General features: G+C 34.9%; 1 protein-coding gene across 3 annotated transcripts in view; it reads right to left on the bottom strand.

Moving 5' to 3' along the window:
• The window catches only part of Dpy19l4 (dpy-19 like 4), a 68,393-nt gene that overhangs the window by 48,400 nt on the left and 753 nt on the right, over positions 1-19,240 (bottom strand). Inside the window, exons 2-7 of one of the 3 annotated variants that reach the window (XM_076836080.1) lie at positions 17,883-17,942; positions 16,051-16,161; positions 7,671-7,795; positions 1,917-2,007; positions 1,494-1,615; positions 1,242-1,387 (exon numbers count right to left, since the gene is read on the bottom strand). In XM_076836080.1, the coding sequence (XP_076692195.1) occupies positions 1,242-1,387; positions 1,494-1,615; positions 1,917-2,007; positions 7,671-7,733 (422 nt within the window). In that variant the 5' untranslated portion in view covers positions 7,734-7,795; positions 16,051-16,161; positions 17,883-17,942. Of the gene's footprint in view, positions 1-1,241; positions 1,388-1,493; positions 1,616-1,916; positions 2,008-7,670; positions 7,796-16,050; positions 16,162-17,882; positions 18,083-19,240 lie in introns of those variants that run through there. The other 2 variants (XM_076836079.1, XM_076836078.1) reach the window with 2 other exon arrangements.

Raw genomic sequence — 19,240 nt, 5'->3', positions numbered from 1 at the left:
TCTCTGTGCTTTTAAAAAGAAACATACTTTACCCACAAAGCTGGATAGCTATACTTGAAAACTTCTAAGGAAGATCTAAAAAATCCTTTATAATACATTATTGTCAGCCTATGATGCTAAATATAAACAAAGTCCAGTAAGAAATACAGTTCTTAGTGCTGAATTTCAATAATTTAAAAGTTAAAAGCATCAATTTTATCATCTGACAACTGCCTAAAGAAAATGTATAACAGAAAAAACATCTCATTTCTAAAAATGTAATCATATTAAGTACTATGGGTGGGGGTAGAAGTGCTATGGGTGGAGAAAAAGCATGCCTATCCTACAATAAATTATTTTATGATATGACCAATACTAGGAAAATTTTATTAATATATTACAAATGAGCCTTCCTTCTCATTGAAACCCCCTCCCCAACTAAAGAGCTGAGGCTCCTTGGATAACAAAAGGGATGGTTCTATTAATTAGAAGTGTACTTCTAATTAAAAGTATATTTTAATTATCAAAACTTTATCGATTTGTATAGAGTCCCTATCTATGGTAATTAACTTAATAAGCAATGTATTTGATGTCCCTTCCTCCTTTCTAAGAAGCTATACCATTAATTTTAAATGAAAGAGAAGAGACATATCTATATATGTCAATGTTTCTATTTCTATAAAAGGAGAGATACAAAACTGGTAAATTACTTTTCAACTGTTATGTAACAAATGACCACAAATGTAGTAACTTAAAACAACACAAATTTATTATGTCACAAATTTATTATGTCACAAAGGCCAGCAGAGATTCTCAGAGTTGCACTAAACTAAAATCCAGGTATCATTCAGAGCTACGCTCTCATCAGAGAATTACAGTCCTTTTTTTAGGCTGGGTATCAAATCCAGAGCCTCACACATGCAAGGCAAGCACTTGCCATATTCTTAAAAGTTCACTGATTGTTTAAAGAATTCATTTCTCCTTCAAGTCAGCAATCGCACAGCAAATTTTTCTCATGCTTTGAATCTCTCTAACTTCCCCTTCTATACCAGATGAAGAAAGATCTCTGCTTTTAAGGTCCATAGGGTAATTTTCCACTTTTAAGGTGGTAAGCTAAGTCATAATACAATCACAAGAATGATACTTCAGCATATTCATAGACTTGGGAATTAGGGTGGGGAATCTGGGGGATAGGGAACATTTTCAGAACTCTACTATAGTCACAAAAAATTATAAATATTAATTAAAAATACCTTTCTTACCTGTTAATAATAAACCATGCAACAGTAAGCATTCCTGCTAGCCATGTTCCACTCATAAGCCAACTTGTAACAAATAATGCAGTAACATATATTCCTTGCAATCCAAAAACAATGCCAATATAGAAATAAACTGGCTCAATCAACTCCTAAATGGAAACAACAAAGGGAGTGATAATAGTACCACATTAAATAATTTGAAGATTTGTAAATATGTGAGAAAATAGATATTAAGATCAAAACAAAAATACATACATTGCTACCAGTTGCTTGATATAAAACGCTGGCAATAAGTTCTGGATATAGAGACATTTGCTGTACTGCATTTATAGTCTTCAGAGATACAGTTTTGTTATTATGTGTCAGTTCGTAAACACCTAAAAACAGTTTTGTTATTGTTTATCTGTTTGTAAAAATCCAAAGATATATTTTTCTCCAGAAATTTTTTTTGATTTTACAACAGTCAAATAAACATGTCTTTAATTAGTCATCAAATATTTAATGTTATCAAGAAAGATTTGAAAATTTAATGCTCAATGCTTCATTTTTCCAATTTTTAAAAATTAAGTACAATAAGGAGAAATGTCTATATTCTGAGACAAATCCCCTTACTCTGAGATTCCAGTATTGAAGAACAATTATCTGTATAAGAAAAATATTGTTATTACAAATTCATACCTCTTTCAAATGAAGGTGCCTTTAACATATCTTTATAGTAGGAGTAATAAATAGCACTGTCACCCTGAAATGTGATTTCCCGTTCAAGCTCCTAAAATAAAATGAAATGAGTATTTAAATAATAGTATCTGAAGTTTAAGCTGTCTTCTTCCCTTCTCACTTTCTAAATGAACATGATATTTGTTTACTCTTTTATTAGAAAACATCTTTGGCCTGTGCAGTAGCACACGCCTATAATATCAGTGTCTTGGGAGGTTGAGGCAGGAGAATTGTGAGTTCAAAGCCAGCCTCAGCAAAAGCAAGGCACTAAGAAACTCAGTGAGACCCTGTCTCTAAATAAAATACAAAATAGGGCTGGGATGTGGCTCAGTGACTGCTCAAGTGCCCCTGAGTTTAATCCCTGATACTCAAAAATAAAAAAATTAAAATAATAAAAAACATCTTTGAATTTTTTTAAGCACTAGTGGTCATATTATAAGGAAGTTAAAACTGTTCAATAACTTTGGGTCATTTTAATGAAATACCTGAGGTTTCAAATGGATTACAACTCATAAGTCAATATCTGTTTTATATGTAAGAAAACTTTAGAAGGAAAACCCAAAGAATGCCCTAAAAATAGCAAGAATAGGGCTGGGGATGTAGCTCAAGCGGTAGCGTGCTTGCCTGGCATGCATGCAGCCCAAGTTCGATCCGCAGCACCGCATACAAACAAAGGTGTTGTGTCTGCCAAAAACTAAAAAAAATAAATATTAAAAATTTCTCTCTCTCTCTTGTTCTCTCTTAAAAAAAAACAACTTTAAAAAAAATAGCAAGAATAATAAGGCTGGTAAAAACAAATGATAATTGAAGTATCAGAGGTCTATTATAATAAAAAGATAAATTTAAGAGGCTCAGGTTGTAGCTCAGTGGTAGAGTGGTTGCCTAGCATGTGTGAGGCACTGGGTTTAATCCTCAGCACCGCATAAAAAAATGAATGAATATTTTAAAAAAAAGATAAGTTTAAGAAGAAACTGATATTTTCTCTCTCTTTTTTGGGGGGCTTCTGGGATTGAACTCAGGGCCCTCAACCACTGAGCCATATCCCCAGCCCTATTCTGTATTTTATTTAGAGTCAGGGTCTCACTGAATTGCTTAGCGCGCCTAGCAGTTGGTGAGGCTGGCTTTTTTTTTTTTTTTTTAAATACATATTTATTTTTTTTAGTTGTAGTTGGATACAATATCTTTAATTAATTTATTTATTTTTATGTGATGCTGAGGATCAAACCTGGGGCCTCACCCATGCTAGGCAAGCACTCTACTGCTGAGTCATAACCCCAGCAGGCTGAGGCTGGCTTTGAAGTCAAAATCCTCCTGAGCTGCATGCACCACCGCGCTCAGCAAGAAACTAATAGTTTTTACTACTATTGATATCCCTATGTATCCAAAACAGAAAGTTCTTAATTAGTACTTTTTAAAAGCAGCAGATATTTAAACAGTTCTTTTCAAATGAATTTTCAAAAATATACTTAAGATTTAAAATTCCCAATATTAAGTTTTGGAGAATCAAGAATGTAGTAGTCAAAATGTACAATGACTTGCATTTTTTATGAAGAATCAAACTACTTTACAATCTTTAAAAATAAAACCTGATTTTCATGCACAATACAGATTAGGCATCTTGATTCCAAAAAATCTGAAATCCTACATTTCAAAATTAGAAACCTTGAGTGCCAACATAATGCCACCAAGTAAAATATTTCATATTTAACCTCATGTGATGAGTTGCAGTCAAAATGAGGCGCACTAAATACTGTTTAAATTACTCAGGCTATGTGTATAAAATGTATATGAAATATAAATAAATTCTGTTTTCAGACTTGTGTCCTATTCCTAAGTCTATATATAACTCATTATGTATATGTAAAAAAAAAAAATTTTTTTTTTTAATCCAACATCTGAAACACTTCTGGTCCTGAGAATTTCAGATAAGGAATACTAAATCTCTATTTATCAATTAATACAATTATTTTAAAAAGTTAGTAAGAGTAGTTTTCCAAAATTTTGAATTTTCTAAGATGTTAATTGGTGCTACTTAAAAAAAAAAATCTGTAGTTAAGTTTTAATACAGGCTGGATCAAACAAAGTTACATGAGTTTCTTTACTGCAAGACTGTTCAGTTTGGGCATATATCATGCTATGAATCTCCAAAAGGAAGTCTTTCCAAAGTCTACTTAACCATTGAATACTCCCCACCCACACACATTTCCCATTTAGAGCATAACTGTGAGGGCTAGGGGTATAGCTCAGCAGTAGAGTGCTTGTCTAGCACACACAAGACATGGGGTTTGATCCCTGGTCTCACACAAAAAATAAATAAGTAAAAGACTGCAAGAAAGCATGCTATCATCCAGATATTTGTGTCCCCCATACCCCATATTGATATGTTGAAACCTAATCCCCAGTGTAATGCTATCTGGAAGTGGGCATTTGAGATTAGTGCCTTAATGAAAAGGCCCAAGAGAGATTCCTCACCTTTTCTCCCTTCTGCTACCTACACACAGCAAAAATATAGTTGGCAGGTCTTCACCAGACACTGAATTTGCTAGTGCCTTACCTTGGACATCCAGTCCCAATTTATCATGCTTTACTATATAACAGCCCAAATGGACTAAGACAGAACTTACTAACCTCAATAAATTTCATTGAAATGATGTTTTTGAATGGAAAGATTTATTTCTCCCCAAAATTTGAAAGATGAAACTTTTAATTGGTGGTTCTTAAATTTACTGTACATGTGAATACCTATAGACCTTCAAATAATGTAGATTCTGATTCTATATGGGGCCTGAGAATCTGCAATTCTAAACAAGCTCCCAGACACTGCTAATGCTTCTGGCCCATACATAATACTTTGAAAAACAAGGTTCTTGATGAGTGTTTGCTATATTGTCAAACCTTTGGTTGTTCCCAGATCTGCTACATAATAGCATTGCCTAGAAATATTTTTTGAAATACTGATACTAGCCACTCCCATTCCTTCCTGCCAGCCCAACAATCTAAAAAGGAAGGTTATTTTTTGACAGCTTCCTGGATGATTCCATTGTACACCTAGTATTGAGAATTATTTATCTATATAACAATTTTAAGGAAAAAGTATATGCTACAGTTACAGCTAAATTAATACAGGCATAGTCAGTAATCTTTCAGTTAAATGTTTTGGTGGTGTTAAAATAAATCAAAGGTTAAAAACATTTAGTCAGCTTAACTACTTGCTCAAAAATAAGAACAGTGGGGTTGGATTGTGGCTCAGCTGGAGAGTGCTTGCTTAGCATGTGCAAGGCCCTGGGTTCAAGCCTTAGCATCACATAAAAATAAATAAAATAAAGGTATTGTGTCCATCTAAAACTAAAAATAAATAATAAAAAAAATAAGAACAATGACAAAAAATCCAGTTTGAGCTCAAAAATTTAAAAACTCTATAAAGTCAAGTGACCTTTGAAAGCAATAGTTTAATGCTGAAACTTCCACAAATTATTTCCAAAATGTGAGCTACCAATACAACTAAAAGGCTGACTAAACTCCTTAATATTTCATTGTTATTAAAAGTCCCTGTAAAGGAACACAGCCACATCAATGTTTATAGCAGCACAATTCACAATAGCTAGAATGTGGAACCAACCTAGATGCCCTTCAATAGATGAATGGATTAAAAAAATGTGGCTTTTATACACAATGGAATATTACTCAGCACTAAAAAATAACAAGAAAGTGGCATTTGCAGGCAAATGGATGGCATTATAGCAGATTATGCTAAGTGAAGTTAGCTAATCCCTAAAAAACAAATGCCGAATGTCTTCTCTGATATAAGGGGGGGTGACTCAAAATGGGATAGGGAGGAAGAGCATGAGAAGAAGACTACCACTAAAAAGGAAGAGAGGTGGGAGGGAAAAAGAGGGAGAAGGGGAGTTGCACGGAAGATGGAAGGAGAAACTTATTGTTATACAGAATACATATATGATGTTGTAATGAGAAAAAGAAAAAAAAAGTGTGTCACATTAGACTGGATAGAGAGAAATGATGGGAGGGGAGGGGAGGAATAGTGGGGATAAGAAGGGCAGCAGAATAGAACAGACATTATGATTGATGTATGTACATTCCATGTATGTATTATATGTCAAAATACATTCTGGGGCTGGGGATGTAGCTCAAGCGGTAGCGCGCTCGCCTGGCATGCGTGCGGCCCAGGTTCAATCCTCAGCACCACATACAAACAAAGATGTTGTGTCCGCCAAAAACTAAAAAATAAATATCAAAAAAATTCTCTCTCGCTCTCTCTTTCTCTCTCTTTAAAAATAAAAATACATTCTGCTGTCATGTATGACTAAAAAAATAAATAAATAAATCATATGGTAAAAAAAAAAGTCCCTGTAGAGGGCTGGGGATACAGCTCAGTTGGTAAAGTGCATGCACAAGGCCATGGGTTCAATTCCCAGCATCACAAAATAAATAAATAAAATAAAAAAATAAAAGTCCCTGTGGGGTCAGGTAGTGGCGCATGCCTGTAATCCCAGAGGTTCGGGAGGCTGAGATAGGAGGATCCAGGATCGCGAGTACAAAGCCAGCCTCAGCAAAAAGCAACTCAATAGGACCCCTGTCTCTAAATAAAATACAAAAAAATTGGACTGAGGATGTGGCTCGAGTGCCCCTGAGTTCAATCACCAGCACACACACCCCCTGCCAAAAAAAGTCCCTGTAGGAATTCAGCTTGACCTGACTAGAACCATTTAAAAGAACCATCATGATTGCTCTTGAAAAACCCTGCTTTGTTTTTCCCACATAATTCTCCACCATACTATATACAGATAGAATGATAAGTGGAACTTTACAATGTGAGGACCCTGGTTTTTTAAGTGCCAGCAATATATTTTAAATCCTCTATGTTAGTTTTGAGATAAACCACGTACATTCTGAAGGGGATGGAGTCACTTTTGTCCTGACCCGTAAGCCTGCTCCCTTTGCTTCATATCACAAAGATCTGTCTTGCTGCTGCCCAAGACAAACTCCTATACATAAGTCCCCTAATAAATCGTACTCTGTGCAATCTTGGACCTGCCTGCCTCTTTCTTTGGTTTCATGACATCTTGCAGCCAGTTCTCATACACTCCGACCAAGTTTTTCTAGAATAGTCCTGGATAGATTAATTGCACAAGGAAAGCACCCTCATAGTTCCTATTCTTTTTTTCTTTTAATTAATTAATTTTTTTAGTTGTAGTTGGATACAATACCTTTGTTTTATTCATTTTTACATGGTACTGAGGATCAAACCCAGGGCCTCGAACATGCTAGGCAAGCACTCTACCGCTGAGCCATAACCCCAACCCCTCATAGTTCCTATTCTATAAAATATCTTGTTACATATTTTAAGGTTCATACTGTGACTGTGGACCTTAAAATTTTGTTTCTGATAGTCATAAATAAGAGCACTTGTCATACTTATCACACAAGTATTTTTTTCTCCTTAGGAAAAGCATTACTAAGCCAGATGGATTCCAAGTTCAAAGCCAGCCTCAGCAACTAAAGAGGCCCTAAGCAATTTAGTGAGACCCTGTCTCAAAAATAAAAAAATGAAAAAAGCTGGAGATGTAGTTCTGTGGTAAAGAGCCCCTCAGTTCAACACCTAGTACAAAAAAAAAAAAAAAAACAGGAAAACACATTACTGAAATTAATATTATATACTAAAACATCTTTCATATGCTCAAAATTCTTTATTCTTACCTGTCTGTTGGAAAACCAGAATTTCCGTTCATGGTAAGCTGATAAGTAGAGAGCATACATCATACCACTAGTAACTGCTGCAAGACAGCCAATGAAAATCTTTGCAAAACGTTGAAATAACACATCTGAAAAAACACATTAAAGATAATCAAAAGGTATATGTACCCTTGTTATGATGTGATGAAAATGGCATTCTAACTCAATGGTTTCTTTCCAAAAACTCATAATCCCTGTCTAATCATAAAAAAAAAAAAAAAAAAAAATCAGATAAAATCCAATAAAGGAATATCTTACAATATACCTGACTAGTACTCCTAAAAACTGTTAAGGTCATCAAAAACAAGAAAAGTCTAATGAACTGTCATAGACAAGAGGAGCCTAACAAGACATGATAATTAAATGCAATGTAGTATCCTATATGAGAAAAAGAAAACAATATTAGGTAAAAAGAAAAACAACATTAGGTAAAAATTAAGGAAATTCGAATAAATTATAAGCTTTTATTAATATATATAATGTATATATATAACGTATCAATATTGGTTTATTAATTCTAACAAATGTACAACATAATGCAAATTGTTAAGAATAAGGTGAACTCCCTGTGTGGGAGGTTGAAATATGGGAACTTTGTACTAAGCTCAATTCTTCTGTAATCTAAACTGGTTTAAAAAATTAGGGTTGGGGTTGTGGCTCAGCAGCAGAGTGCTTGCCTAGCTCATGCAAGGCACTTGTTTTGATCCTTAGCACCACATAAAATAAATAAAATAAAGATATTGTGTCCAACTACAGCTAAAAAACTTTTAGAAAATTAAATTAATTTAAATTTAAATTAAAACCTATATATTGCAAGATGAAAAAGTTCTAGAGATCTGGTTCACAACAAGGTAAATAATTAACACTATAAAATCATAAACTTAAAAATGGTTAATATAGTAAAAATATTAACATCCATTCATTTAAAAAAGAACGATAAGAAACATAGGAGCCAATTATCTAAAGAATACAGATTCATTCAGAATTACTCTTGAAATATTTTACTGATATACTTTTTCCCTATTGAGAATTTTTTTTTTTAAGAATAACTTATATATCATAAGCTGGGTACAGTGGTGCATGCCTATAATCACAACGGCTCAGGAGGCTGAGGCAGGAGGATTTTAAGTTCAAAGCCAGCCTTAGCAAAAGTGAGGTGCTAAGCAACTCAGTGAGACCCTGTCTCTAAATAAAATATAAAAAACGGCTGGTGATGTAGCTTAGTGGTTAAACATCCCTGGGTTCAATCCCTGGTACCAACAAATACATACATAAGTACATAAATTACTCATATACTATAGACAGCAGCCCTCCACACACCTTTTTTTGGTACCTGGAATTGAACTCAGGGTACTGTATCACTGACTAAATCCCTTTTAAAATTTTGAGACGAGGTCTCACTAAGTTGCTTAGGGCCTCAATAGATTGATAAGCTGGTCTTTAACTTGCAATACTGACTCAGTTTCCTGAGTTGCTGGGATTATAGGCGTGTACCACTGCACCAGGCTAAGCTACAGTCCTTTAAAGTGTATAATTCAATGAGTTTTAATGACTATGTTTTAAAAAATCACATGCAACTGTTACATATATGTTGAAGACACAGCATAAAACACATTTGAATTTTGTATAGAGACAATTCAATCCTACTAGTTATAACCATTAAGTGCCTAAATCCCAGTGTTCTGTTACTCAATGAGCTATAAGTTTGTACAAATAAACTTCTTACTTGACTAGCTAAACAAAAATCATGGAGTTGAAGCCGAAAGCCATGATGCACACCTGTCATTCCAGCCACTTGGGAGGCTAAAGCAGGAGGATTAGAAGCTTAAGGTCAACCTTAGCATTTGTAAAATAGCAACTTACAATCTTGTCTCAAAATAAAAAATAAAAAGGGAGGGCTGGGGATGTGGCTCAAGAGGTAGTGCGCTTGCCTGGCATGCGTGCGGCCCGGGTTCAATCCTCAGCACCACATACAAAAAACAAAGATGTTGTGTCCGCCAAAAACTAAAATAAATAAATAAAAATATTTTTTAAAAATAATAATAAAAATAAAAAATAAAATGGGCTAAAGTATGTAGCTTGGTGGTAAAGCACCCCTAGTTTCAATCCCCAACACACATACACACAAAAAAAAAAAAAAATTAGGATTGGGAGTATATGTCAGTGGTTGCTTAGCATGTGTGAGGCCCTGGGTTTGATCCCAGAACCACAAAAAATAAATAAATGAATAAAAGTTTTTTAAAAATCCCTTAGCTAAAAAAAAAAAAAAAAAAAGCCTTAGCTATTCTCTAAATGTTATTTCTCAAACAGAATAATTAGATGTCACTAAATTAAAAAGAATATTTTTAAAAGTTTAAGAAACACTACCCAATATGTCAAATATTACTGTAAGTATAACACAAATTGTTTTTAAAATTCCTATTTTTAATAGTATGTGTGCATCCTACTTCCAATAGCATTTGGCATGGTGCCTGGTACATGTTAAGATCATAGCAAATAGCAGCTATTATTATTGTGCTACAAAAGCATACTTACAAAAATATATGAAGTACTTAAAGCAATGTTGACAATATGAACTACAAAAACTTATAAGAAGGGCTGGGGTTGTGGCTCAGCAGTAGAGCACTCGCCTAGCACATGCAAGGACCTGGTTTCGATCCTTAGAACCACATAAAAATAAATAAAATAAAATAAAGGTATTGTGTCCAACTACAACTAAAAAATAAATATTAAAAAAAAAAACTAATAAGAAAAAGTGTTTCAGGGCTGGGGATATAGCTCAGTTGGTGCTTTCCTTGTATGCACAAGGCCCTAGGTTCAAGCCCCAGCACCACAAAAACAAACAAAAAAAGAAAAAGTGTTTCTTTTTTTTTTTTAAAGAGAGAGAGAGAGAGAGAGAGAGAGAGAGAGAGAGAGAATTTTATTATTTATTTATTTTTTTTTTAGTTTTTGGCGGACACAACATCTTTGTTTGTATGTGGTGCTGAGGCTCGAACTCCGGCCGCACGCGTGCCAGGCGAGCGCGCTACCGTATGAGCCACATCCCCAGCCCCGAAAAAGTGTTTCAAGATTTCTAACTGTGTACTTTCCTATTTTATTTTTTTTCAAGTCTTGAACAACAGGGGCTGGGGAATGCAGCTCAGTGGTATAGTGTTTGCCTTGTATGTGGAAGGCACCCTGGGTTTGAGCCCCAGCACAACAATGACAACTAGAAGACTTATAAAACAGCAAATTAATCATATTTATTAGAGGCTATTAAAAAAACTATATTCAACCAATATCTATACTTGAATACCTTAATACTAAATATTTTGCTTTTGTAAGGAATCAAAGATGGAAGAAACACCAAATTTTCAGTGTTATTGATATAAGTGTATGATTTACAGAAAATAAAGAGCTCTAAGGCCCTGGATATTATCTTTAAAAATTATAATTTTAATTAAAAAATTGAAAAGTAAAGGATCTGACTTCCATTTAAATTGTCAGTCACAAAGCAGCAAATATAATTTCTATGCCATTTCCTTCATTTATAAAACGGTGATCAAGCATAGAAAAGGAGAAAAAGATGATATACATGTCAACATCAATACAATTGAGCACTGATAAACAATATACCATAAAAGTGAATAACATTAAAAGAAACACAGGACTCAATCTTACAAAAAGTGTTAAAAACAAAGTAGGCATACAGAAAAAAAGATAAGCAATACTTATGCAAAAAAAAAAAAATTGTTTTGATCCTGGGGAGCAAACTCAGGGCCCGGCACATGCAAAGCATATGATCTTTCACTGAGCCATCTCCCTACTCTTATGCCAAAATGTTAAAAGTAGTTCTAGTGAAATTATGGATATATTTTATTTTTATTGTTGTTTTCTCTGTGGTTCACATTTACTACCCTATGTATAGTCAGGGCAAAATTCTACTTTGTAGTGTATCTCTGGATTTATTTAATTTTCTTATATTGTATTTTCCAATTTTTTTAAAATGACTACTCTATGTGTCAGCTTTGCTGACATAACACTAAAAACAACCCAAACAACCAGTGCCTTCCAAAACAAAGGCTTTTTTCTCATTTATGTTATAATGAATTTCCAAGTTAGCAATAACTTTATTTCAGACTGCCACTCAATTTCAGACTTCATGTTACCTCTGGCTCTTTTTATATCTGTTTTTTCAGGGGATTGAGGGGTGGATACTGGGGATTGAACTCAGGGACACTCAACCACTGAGCCACATTCCCAGCCCTATTTTGTATTTTATTTAGAGACAGGGTCTCACTGAGTTGCTTAGTGCCTCGACATAGCTGAGGTTGGCTTTGAACCCGTGATCCTCCTGTCTCAGCCTCCTGAGCCACTGGGATTACAGGAGTGCACCACTGCATCTAGTTTTTCCTTTTATCTTCTTCTGAGTTCCATACTAGAATCAGTCCCTAGTTAGGGACATACTGTTTTCGAAACAGAGGAACAGAGGAAAGTAGTCAGGGTTTCTGCTCAGTACTAGTATACTCACATTCCATTGGCCCAGGCCAGTCACTTCATTCATCTGACAATTGGACAGGGAAGTACACTGTGCCTTAGAGAGGCAGTCTGAATCACATGGCAACAAAAGGGATTGTACAATTCACTTTTAGAGCAGGACACAAACATTAAAAAATAATAAAAAGGTAACCAACAATCTGCAATCTCTTTACTTCAAAGAGCATAATAAATCATTCCCTCTCAGGAGATCTAAGAGCAGCTTACTCACCATGCTTTCTGGATAAAAACAATAAGAGACTAATATGTCATTTTAAAACCTAAAGGAGCCAAACATGCCAGGGTGCGGTAGTACACACCTGTTATCCCAGAGGCTCAGGAGATTGAGGCAGGAGAATCACAGGTTCAAAGCCAGCCTCAGTAACTTAATGAGGCCATAAGAAACCTAGTGAGACCCTGTCTCAAAAAAAAAAAAAAAAAAAAAGGCTGGAGATTTGGCTCAGTGGTTAAGTGCCCTTGGGTTCACACTGGTACCAAAAAAAAAAGACACCAGGCATGGTGGCACATGCCTATAATCCTAGTGTCTAGGGAGGCTGAGGCAGGAGAATCCTAAGTTCAAAGCCAGCCTCAGAAACTTAGCAAGGCCCTAAGCAACTTAAGGAGACCTGTCTCAAAATAAAAAAAAAAAAAAGGGTTGGGGATGTGGCTCAGTGGCTAAGCCCCTCTGGGTTCCCAGTACCAAAAAAAAAAAAACAAAAAAAAAACCCTAAAGAGTTATGGTTTCTAATCTAGGGTAGCATTCTTTTGAGGATACAGCCCCCCAAATTTTAACAGATCATATAGTACTATCTACTACAAGAGGCTGAGGAACATCGCTTAAACCCATGAGTTTCAAAAGCCAGCTGGGCAACAGAGCAAGTGAGATCCTGTCTACAAATCAAATTAAAAATATGCAACAAGGGCTGGGTATGTGGCTCAAGTGGTAGCACACTCGCCTGGCATGCGTGTGGCCCAGGTTCGATACTCTCAGCACCACATACAAACAAAGATGTTGTGTCCACCGAAAACTAAAAAATAAATATTGAAATTTTCTCTCTCTCTCTCTCTCTCTCTTTAAAAAAAAAATGCAACAATAACAACATCAATAAAAACTTAACTAGCAATTCTTTTCTTAGGTATTTATATAAGAGAAATGAAATCATACATCTACCAAGAGACTTATAAGAATGTTCATAGTATCAGTATTCATAATAGATACTAGAAACAACCCAAAGGTTGAACAAAAGCAAAATGGAGAAACAAAAAAGGTCTATTAAAACAATGAGGGGCTGGGGATATGGCTCTGTTGGTAGAGAGCTTGCCTCACATGCACAAGGCCCTGGGTTCAATCTCTAGCACCACAGAAAAACAAAAACTTATTAATCAATAAGAAGGAATGAACTATTGATATTCATAAATATGTACAACTTCATTTCTTGATTTTTTAGGGGGAAGTGTTGGGAGTACTAGGGATTGAACCCAGGGGCACTTAACCACTCAACTACATCCCTAGCTTTTTAATTTTTTTTTTTTTTTTTCTGAGACAAGGTCTCACTAAATTACTTAGAGCCTTACTAGGTTGCTAAGGCTGGCTTTTTAATTTGTGATCCTCCTGCCTCAGCCTCCTGAGTTGTTGGGATAACAGGTGTGCACCACCAAACCTGGCTTGATTTTATATCTTATTGGTTGAAAAAGATAGACAGTTCTAACTTCAACACTACAAGTTTGAGAATATTTGGAGCCTCAGACTTCCCAGTTGCAATAAGTCAATTCTGCCCCAAACTGATCACTTTCCTACAGTTATGATTTTTAAAAATTCATATTACAAATGCAACATTACGGGAAATAGTATCACCAAATGTTCTGCCACTGTGTAGCATGGATCTCTGTGTGTGTGTGTGTGTGTGTGTGTGTGTGGGTGTGTGTGTGGTGCTGGGGATTGAACCCAGGGCCTTGTGCATGTGAGGCAAATACTCTACCAACTGAACTATATCCCTACCCCTAACATGGATCTTTTCTTTTTCTAGTTTCCAAAAATAGTTTTCTTGCTGCCAGCCCCTGACCTAGATCTGTGGATAACCCACTGCTTTCACCTTACTTGAGTCCATATATATGTATGTGTGTGTATATATGTATGTATATATTTATATATTTGTATACCTATACACATACACATGTGTATATATGTATGTAGACATGCACAGACTTAACTTTCTAAAAGCAGGAATGTGAGCAATCTGTTCAGCTGCTAAGGATGACATATTCTTCAATGCCATTTTTAGATATGGAAGACATGAAAAAAGAAGAACCTCCGGGGAATGAGGTCAAGGACCGTGGAGAACAATGAATTGAAAGCAACTCAATGTCACAACTGAGACATAATCACAAAACATTCCATACCCCAGGGTACGGAAATCTCATTTATTTAGTACAATTTCAGAAGAGCTATGAACCAGTGGCTCCCTCTCTTCCTTTCAAATGGAAGCATTTATTTTGTTTATCCTGACCCTGTGCAATATTGTATATTGAGAGCGGGGGCATGTACAGAGTTAATACAAAAGGCCTGAGAATGCTTTCATAAGGGCATGTTTGCAAGGTAGGCTTTCAGCTAACAACTAGGAACTTAGATATCATGCCAGTTCTAACAATAAGGGGGGTTTACCACACCTACTCTATTAGTATAATGAGATTTATACTTTCCTTCTGGGACTTTAGAATTTTGGTAAGTGGCAGGCAGAGGTTACCTACAGATAAGCCCCCAGTAAAAACCAAGCAGTGAAATGGTTGACAAAATTTAACAAACATCACAAGCTGACACTAAAGAAATCAAGTATATTTTCTGTGACTCTATTAGGAGAGGAATTTTGGAAGCTTGTGCCTGCTTTCTATGTTGTCCACAGACCTTTTCCTTTTGTTGATTTGTTTTGTATGATTTACTATAATAAATCATAGCTGCACATGCAACTATATTCTGCAATCTGTGAGTCTTCAAGCTAATCACCAAGCATGAGGGTGGTCTTGGGAACCCTTACACAAAGTAGATAACTTGTCTTTTTAGTTCATTGGTCTTAGGTTCAGAATGAGTCATAGCTGGCCCAGATGTAGATAAGACGACCTTGGGCTTCAAGACTGATGCTAAAAGGAGATAAGACTGAGGGTCTTCCTTAGGGTAAGAGAAATAGCAAATGTACTCTGAGAGAATGAAATCAATTTTTATGACCAAAAAGACTGCATGGTATATTATTCTTCCCAATTATTTTTTTCCTTCCCTATAAAAAGAATACAGAGGCTAAGAGAGTATCTTGATAGAGCTAAACATGCACAAGGCCCTGGGTTCAATCCCCAGCAGGACAAAATAAATACATGAATAAAAAGAAAAAGATTTTACATTTCTGCCTACTACCATCTGATTTGCTTCCCTGTAATCAGTATACTTTGGTGTCCCATTGTCAGGATTGACTATAACTTGCCAAAAGAATGAGAGAACAAGTGACTGCCAGTTCAGCAGAAACTTTAAGAGACATCATCACCTACTCTCCTGCTCTTTCCTCTGTCCCCCCAAAAACATGTTCCAAACAGGACTTGTTCTTTCATGTAGCTATACTGGTCAACCTGTGGCCACAACTTGTATTATAAATCAGAAATAAATGTTAGTCATAAGGCAAGGAGATTAGGGGCTATTCTCTAAAGAAAGCAAAACTTAACGTTAACCACATACAAAACATATACCACAAAGCAAAGCGTTAACCATATACTTAATCTCAAATACGTTCACATACTTAAAATATTAAAACATACTTCCTGGCATAACTACATCTACCTAACTTACGTTTTGGAGCTCTTTCAGGAATAGGAGTATCACTGATTTTCTCTTCTTTGGCAGACTCCTTATTTTCTGAAGACTTTGGTTTTTTTCTTTGGCGCAGTTCTATAGTTGGTCCTTAAAAAATTTAAGACATTATTGCAATGGATGTATCAATCATCTGTACCCCAAACTGATTAACTTTTATTATACTAAAGTTAAAGCCACCTATGTCACCTATTGAGACCAATGTATTTCACAGACAACTTTTTTCATAATTATGTTAGGTAAAACTGTCTTTAGCACAAAAAAGCCAACATAGGCTCACCACCACCACCTCCCATGTTTTGAGAGTCCCACTGATAAACCAGTAAGTTTGTCTCCTGAGATAATGCTATTTAAAAATATCCCAAAATAAGTATAAAATTTTTAGAATGCCTGGGGTACAATAAGTTATTTAGGTTATTATTACTGAACGTATCAAGTACATCACGCATGAATTAACAATTTTTTAAAATAAAAATACAATATACTGATTATAAAACTATACTTTGTTATTTTTAATTTTTTTCTTTTAGTTTTAAATGGATCTCTTTTTTAATTTATGTATTTATATGTGGTGCTGAGGATGGAACCCAGGGCCTCACACATGCCAGGCAAGTGCTCTACCACTGAGCCAACACTCAGTGAGTGACCCAACACTCCAGCCCAGTGTGTTGTTTTCAATAACCCTGAAAGTTCTATAGTGTTTTACAGTGCTGAGTATCATCAGCATCGTACAATTATATAACCCTAGGTTAGAAAATAGGAGTAACCTATAAAGATCCCTGTTATCAAAGTGTGGGAAATTCTCAGAAAAATTTCTAAATATTAGACTATCTAAATATTAGACTATTTCTAAATACTAGACTATCATTTTTTTTCTATCCCTTTAAAAAAATGTAATGTAGATATTACCTCCAAAACCAGTAAACTAAATTTCAAATTAAACAGGAATGTATGTTAGATAATGTAACTATAATACATATAGATAATAATCTTAACTTCTCAGAATTATCTTCTCAGGTAAATAACAAGTTCAAAGACTCTGTCAAGTGTATAAAGTATCCAGGAATTGAACACTTTTTTTTTTTTTTTTTGGTACCAGGGATTGAACCTAGGGGTGCTTAACCACTGAGTCACATCCCCAGCTCTCTTTTTTTTTTATTTTAGACAGGGTCTCACTAAATTGCTTAAGGTCTCACTAAGTTGCTGAGGCTGGCTTTGAACTTGCATTACTCCTGCTTCAGCCTCTCAAGTTACTGTGATTACAAATATGTGTCCCCATGTCCAGCTAAGATGCCATACATTTTTAAGGTGTTATTTAGTAAGTTTTCAAGGAAAAAACCACTATTGTATATTGAATGTAAACACTGACATGTCAATTTTAGTGGCATCAAATTATGAGAATAAAGTGTACAAACTAATAATTTATTTTAACCAATCTCTTCAACTTTGTCCTTAAACTAACTTTGTGTCTATTACCAAGAAACAAAACTAAATGAATGCAAATATCATATCGTCTCATTTCCTTTATATTGGGCTTATAACTTCATTACTCCAAAGACAAAGCCACTGATGGGAAATGCTCAGTGGTAGAGTGCTTAGGCCCTGGGTTGGTGCCCCAGCACTGACCCCAAAAGAAACCCCACAGAGTTAGGCAACTCTAGGTGGGAAAACTGCAAAGGCCAAAGCAATGGACAAACTTGATTATCAGTTCTGATAGGAAAGCTCTGGAATGAAACTCAAGTTTCATTTTTACTAGTTACATTTTTAGCATTGTAAAGAAAAAGTCAAACTAAATGAAGATGATTACATACCCACAAAAATAATCTGCTATTTCAGAATCTGGTCCAGGATCTTCATATGAAATAGTAAGGCTACAAATAGGCTTGTGAATGTCCATCCAGACTATACATAGCAATCTCCAAGTGAAGTATTAACACTGTTCTACTCAAAGTTTATTGCTTCTTTCTTTGCTCTAATATTTCTTTAAGGAAGTAGAAATATAAGCACCTGACCCTCTACTGCATCAAGCAAGTCATATTTTGGAAGATCAGATTCACACAGAGTATTTACTTATAGAAACATATAGAGAAAAAAGAGGATCCAAGTGAATGTGAATATGCAAAAAAAGACATAAATAACAAAATAACACCTAGATACAAATAAAATATATAGACCAGACTAATTTTAACACAATGAAATCAATATGATGTGTTTTGAAAAAATTGAGTGCCAAGTAAATGGAAAGTACCCAGAATAATGCCTGACACAAAGACATGTCTGCTAAAAATATCATCATCAGAGCATTATTATAATAAATGGGAATTTAATTATTCGCCATTGATATTATATCTCAGAATCTAACATGAGAGGGGCACAAATATTTATGGAATTAAACATTTGTTGAATGAAACTAGGCTTTAATAATACTGTAAGTCACTAATTGTTCCATTTAATTGTTTTGGGGTCACCTGTAATTCTAAAATCAAAAATCACTTTCCATTTTATATCCAAGTAAATTTGACAAAATGGTTATACTATTTTCATTGGTTCCACAACATATCTATTTAATTAGGCATAACTATAATCTCTTAAATAACTTTTTTGCACAATGTACATTAGACTTTAAGTATTATAGAATTTTTTTCATGCATAAACGAAGCTAGTTTATCAACCTACTCCCAGAGATTTGCAGGTAGTCAGAAAAGCAAAGTATAAAAGAAAATATTAAAAATGATAACGTAATGCAACCACAGAAAAACCAAGGAAACAAATGGGATTACATTCTTCCTTACCAACCACAAATACTTTGGTTTTGAAGCTGCTTTAGGTAGAACGTCTTACATTTAGATTAGCTTTAACCCTGAAAACTCAAGGAAGAGGAGGTATGTGTGAAGCAAGCATGAGTATTGGGAGATGGCAGCAAATCACAGAGTATTAAACACTTCTTACCCTTAATCTTTATTTATTTTGAATTGCTTCCCACCGAATTCTTCAAACTCCCTTCTCACACTCTTGGCTCAAAAAGGCTTAAATCTAAATTAGATCAGCTTTCTATCACATTCATAACTCTACTCAAAAAGGTAAAAATACCGTGTTTTCCAACTGAATGCAAAATCTAACTGGTCAATCAAGTGACCTACCTACCATGTATGCCTGTTTCCGAAACTTA

The sequence above is a fragment of the Callospermophilus lateralis genome, chromosome 16 (assembly GCF_048772815.1).
Source record: "Callospermophilus lateralis isolate mCalLat2 chromosome 16, mCalLat2.hap1, whole genome shotgun sequence".
NCBI classification, from domain to species: domain Eukaryota; kingdom Metazoa; phylum Chordata; class Mammalia; order Rodentia; family Sciuridae; genus Callospermophilus; species Callospermophilus lateralis.
The sequence above is the reverse complement of the archived record's forward strand: the minus strand, read 5'-3'. Positions and strand labels throughout refer to the sequence as shown.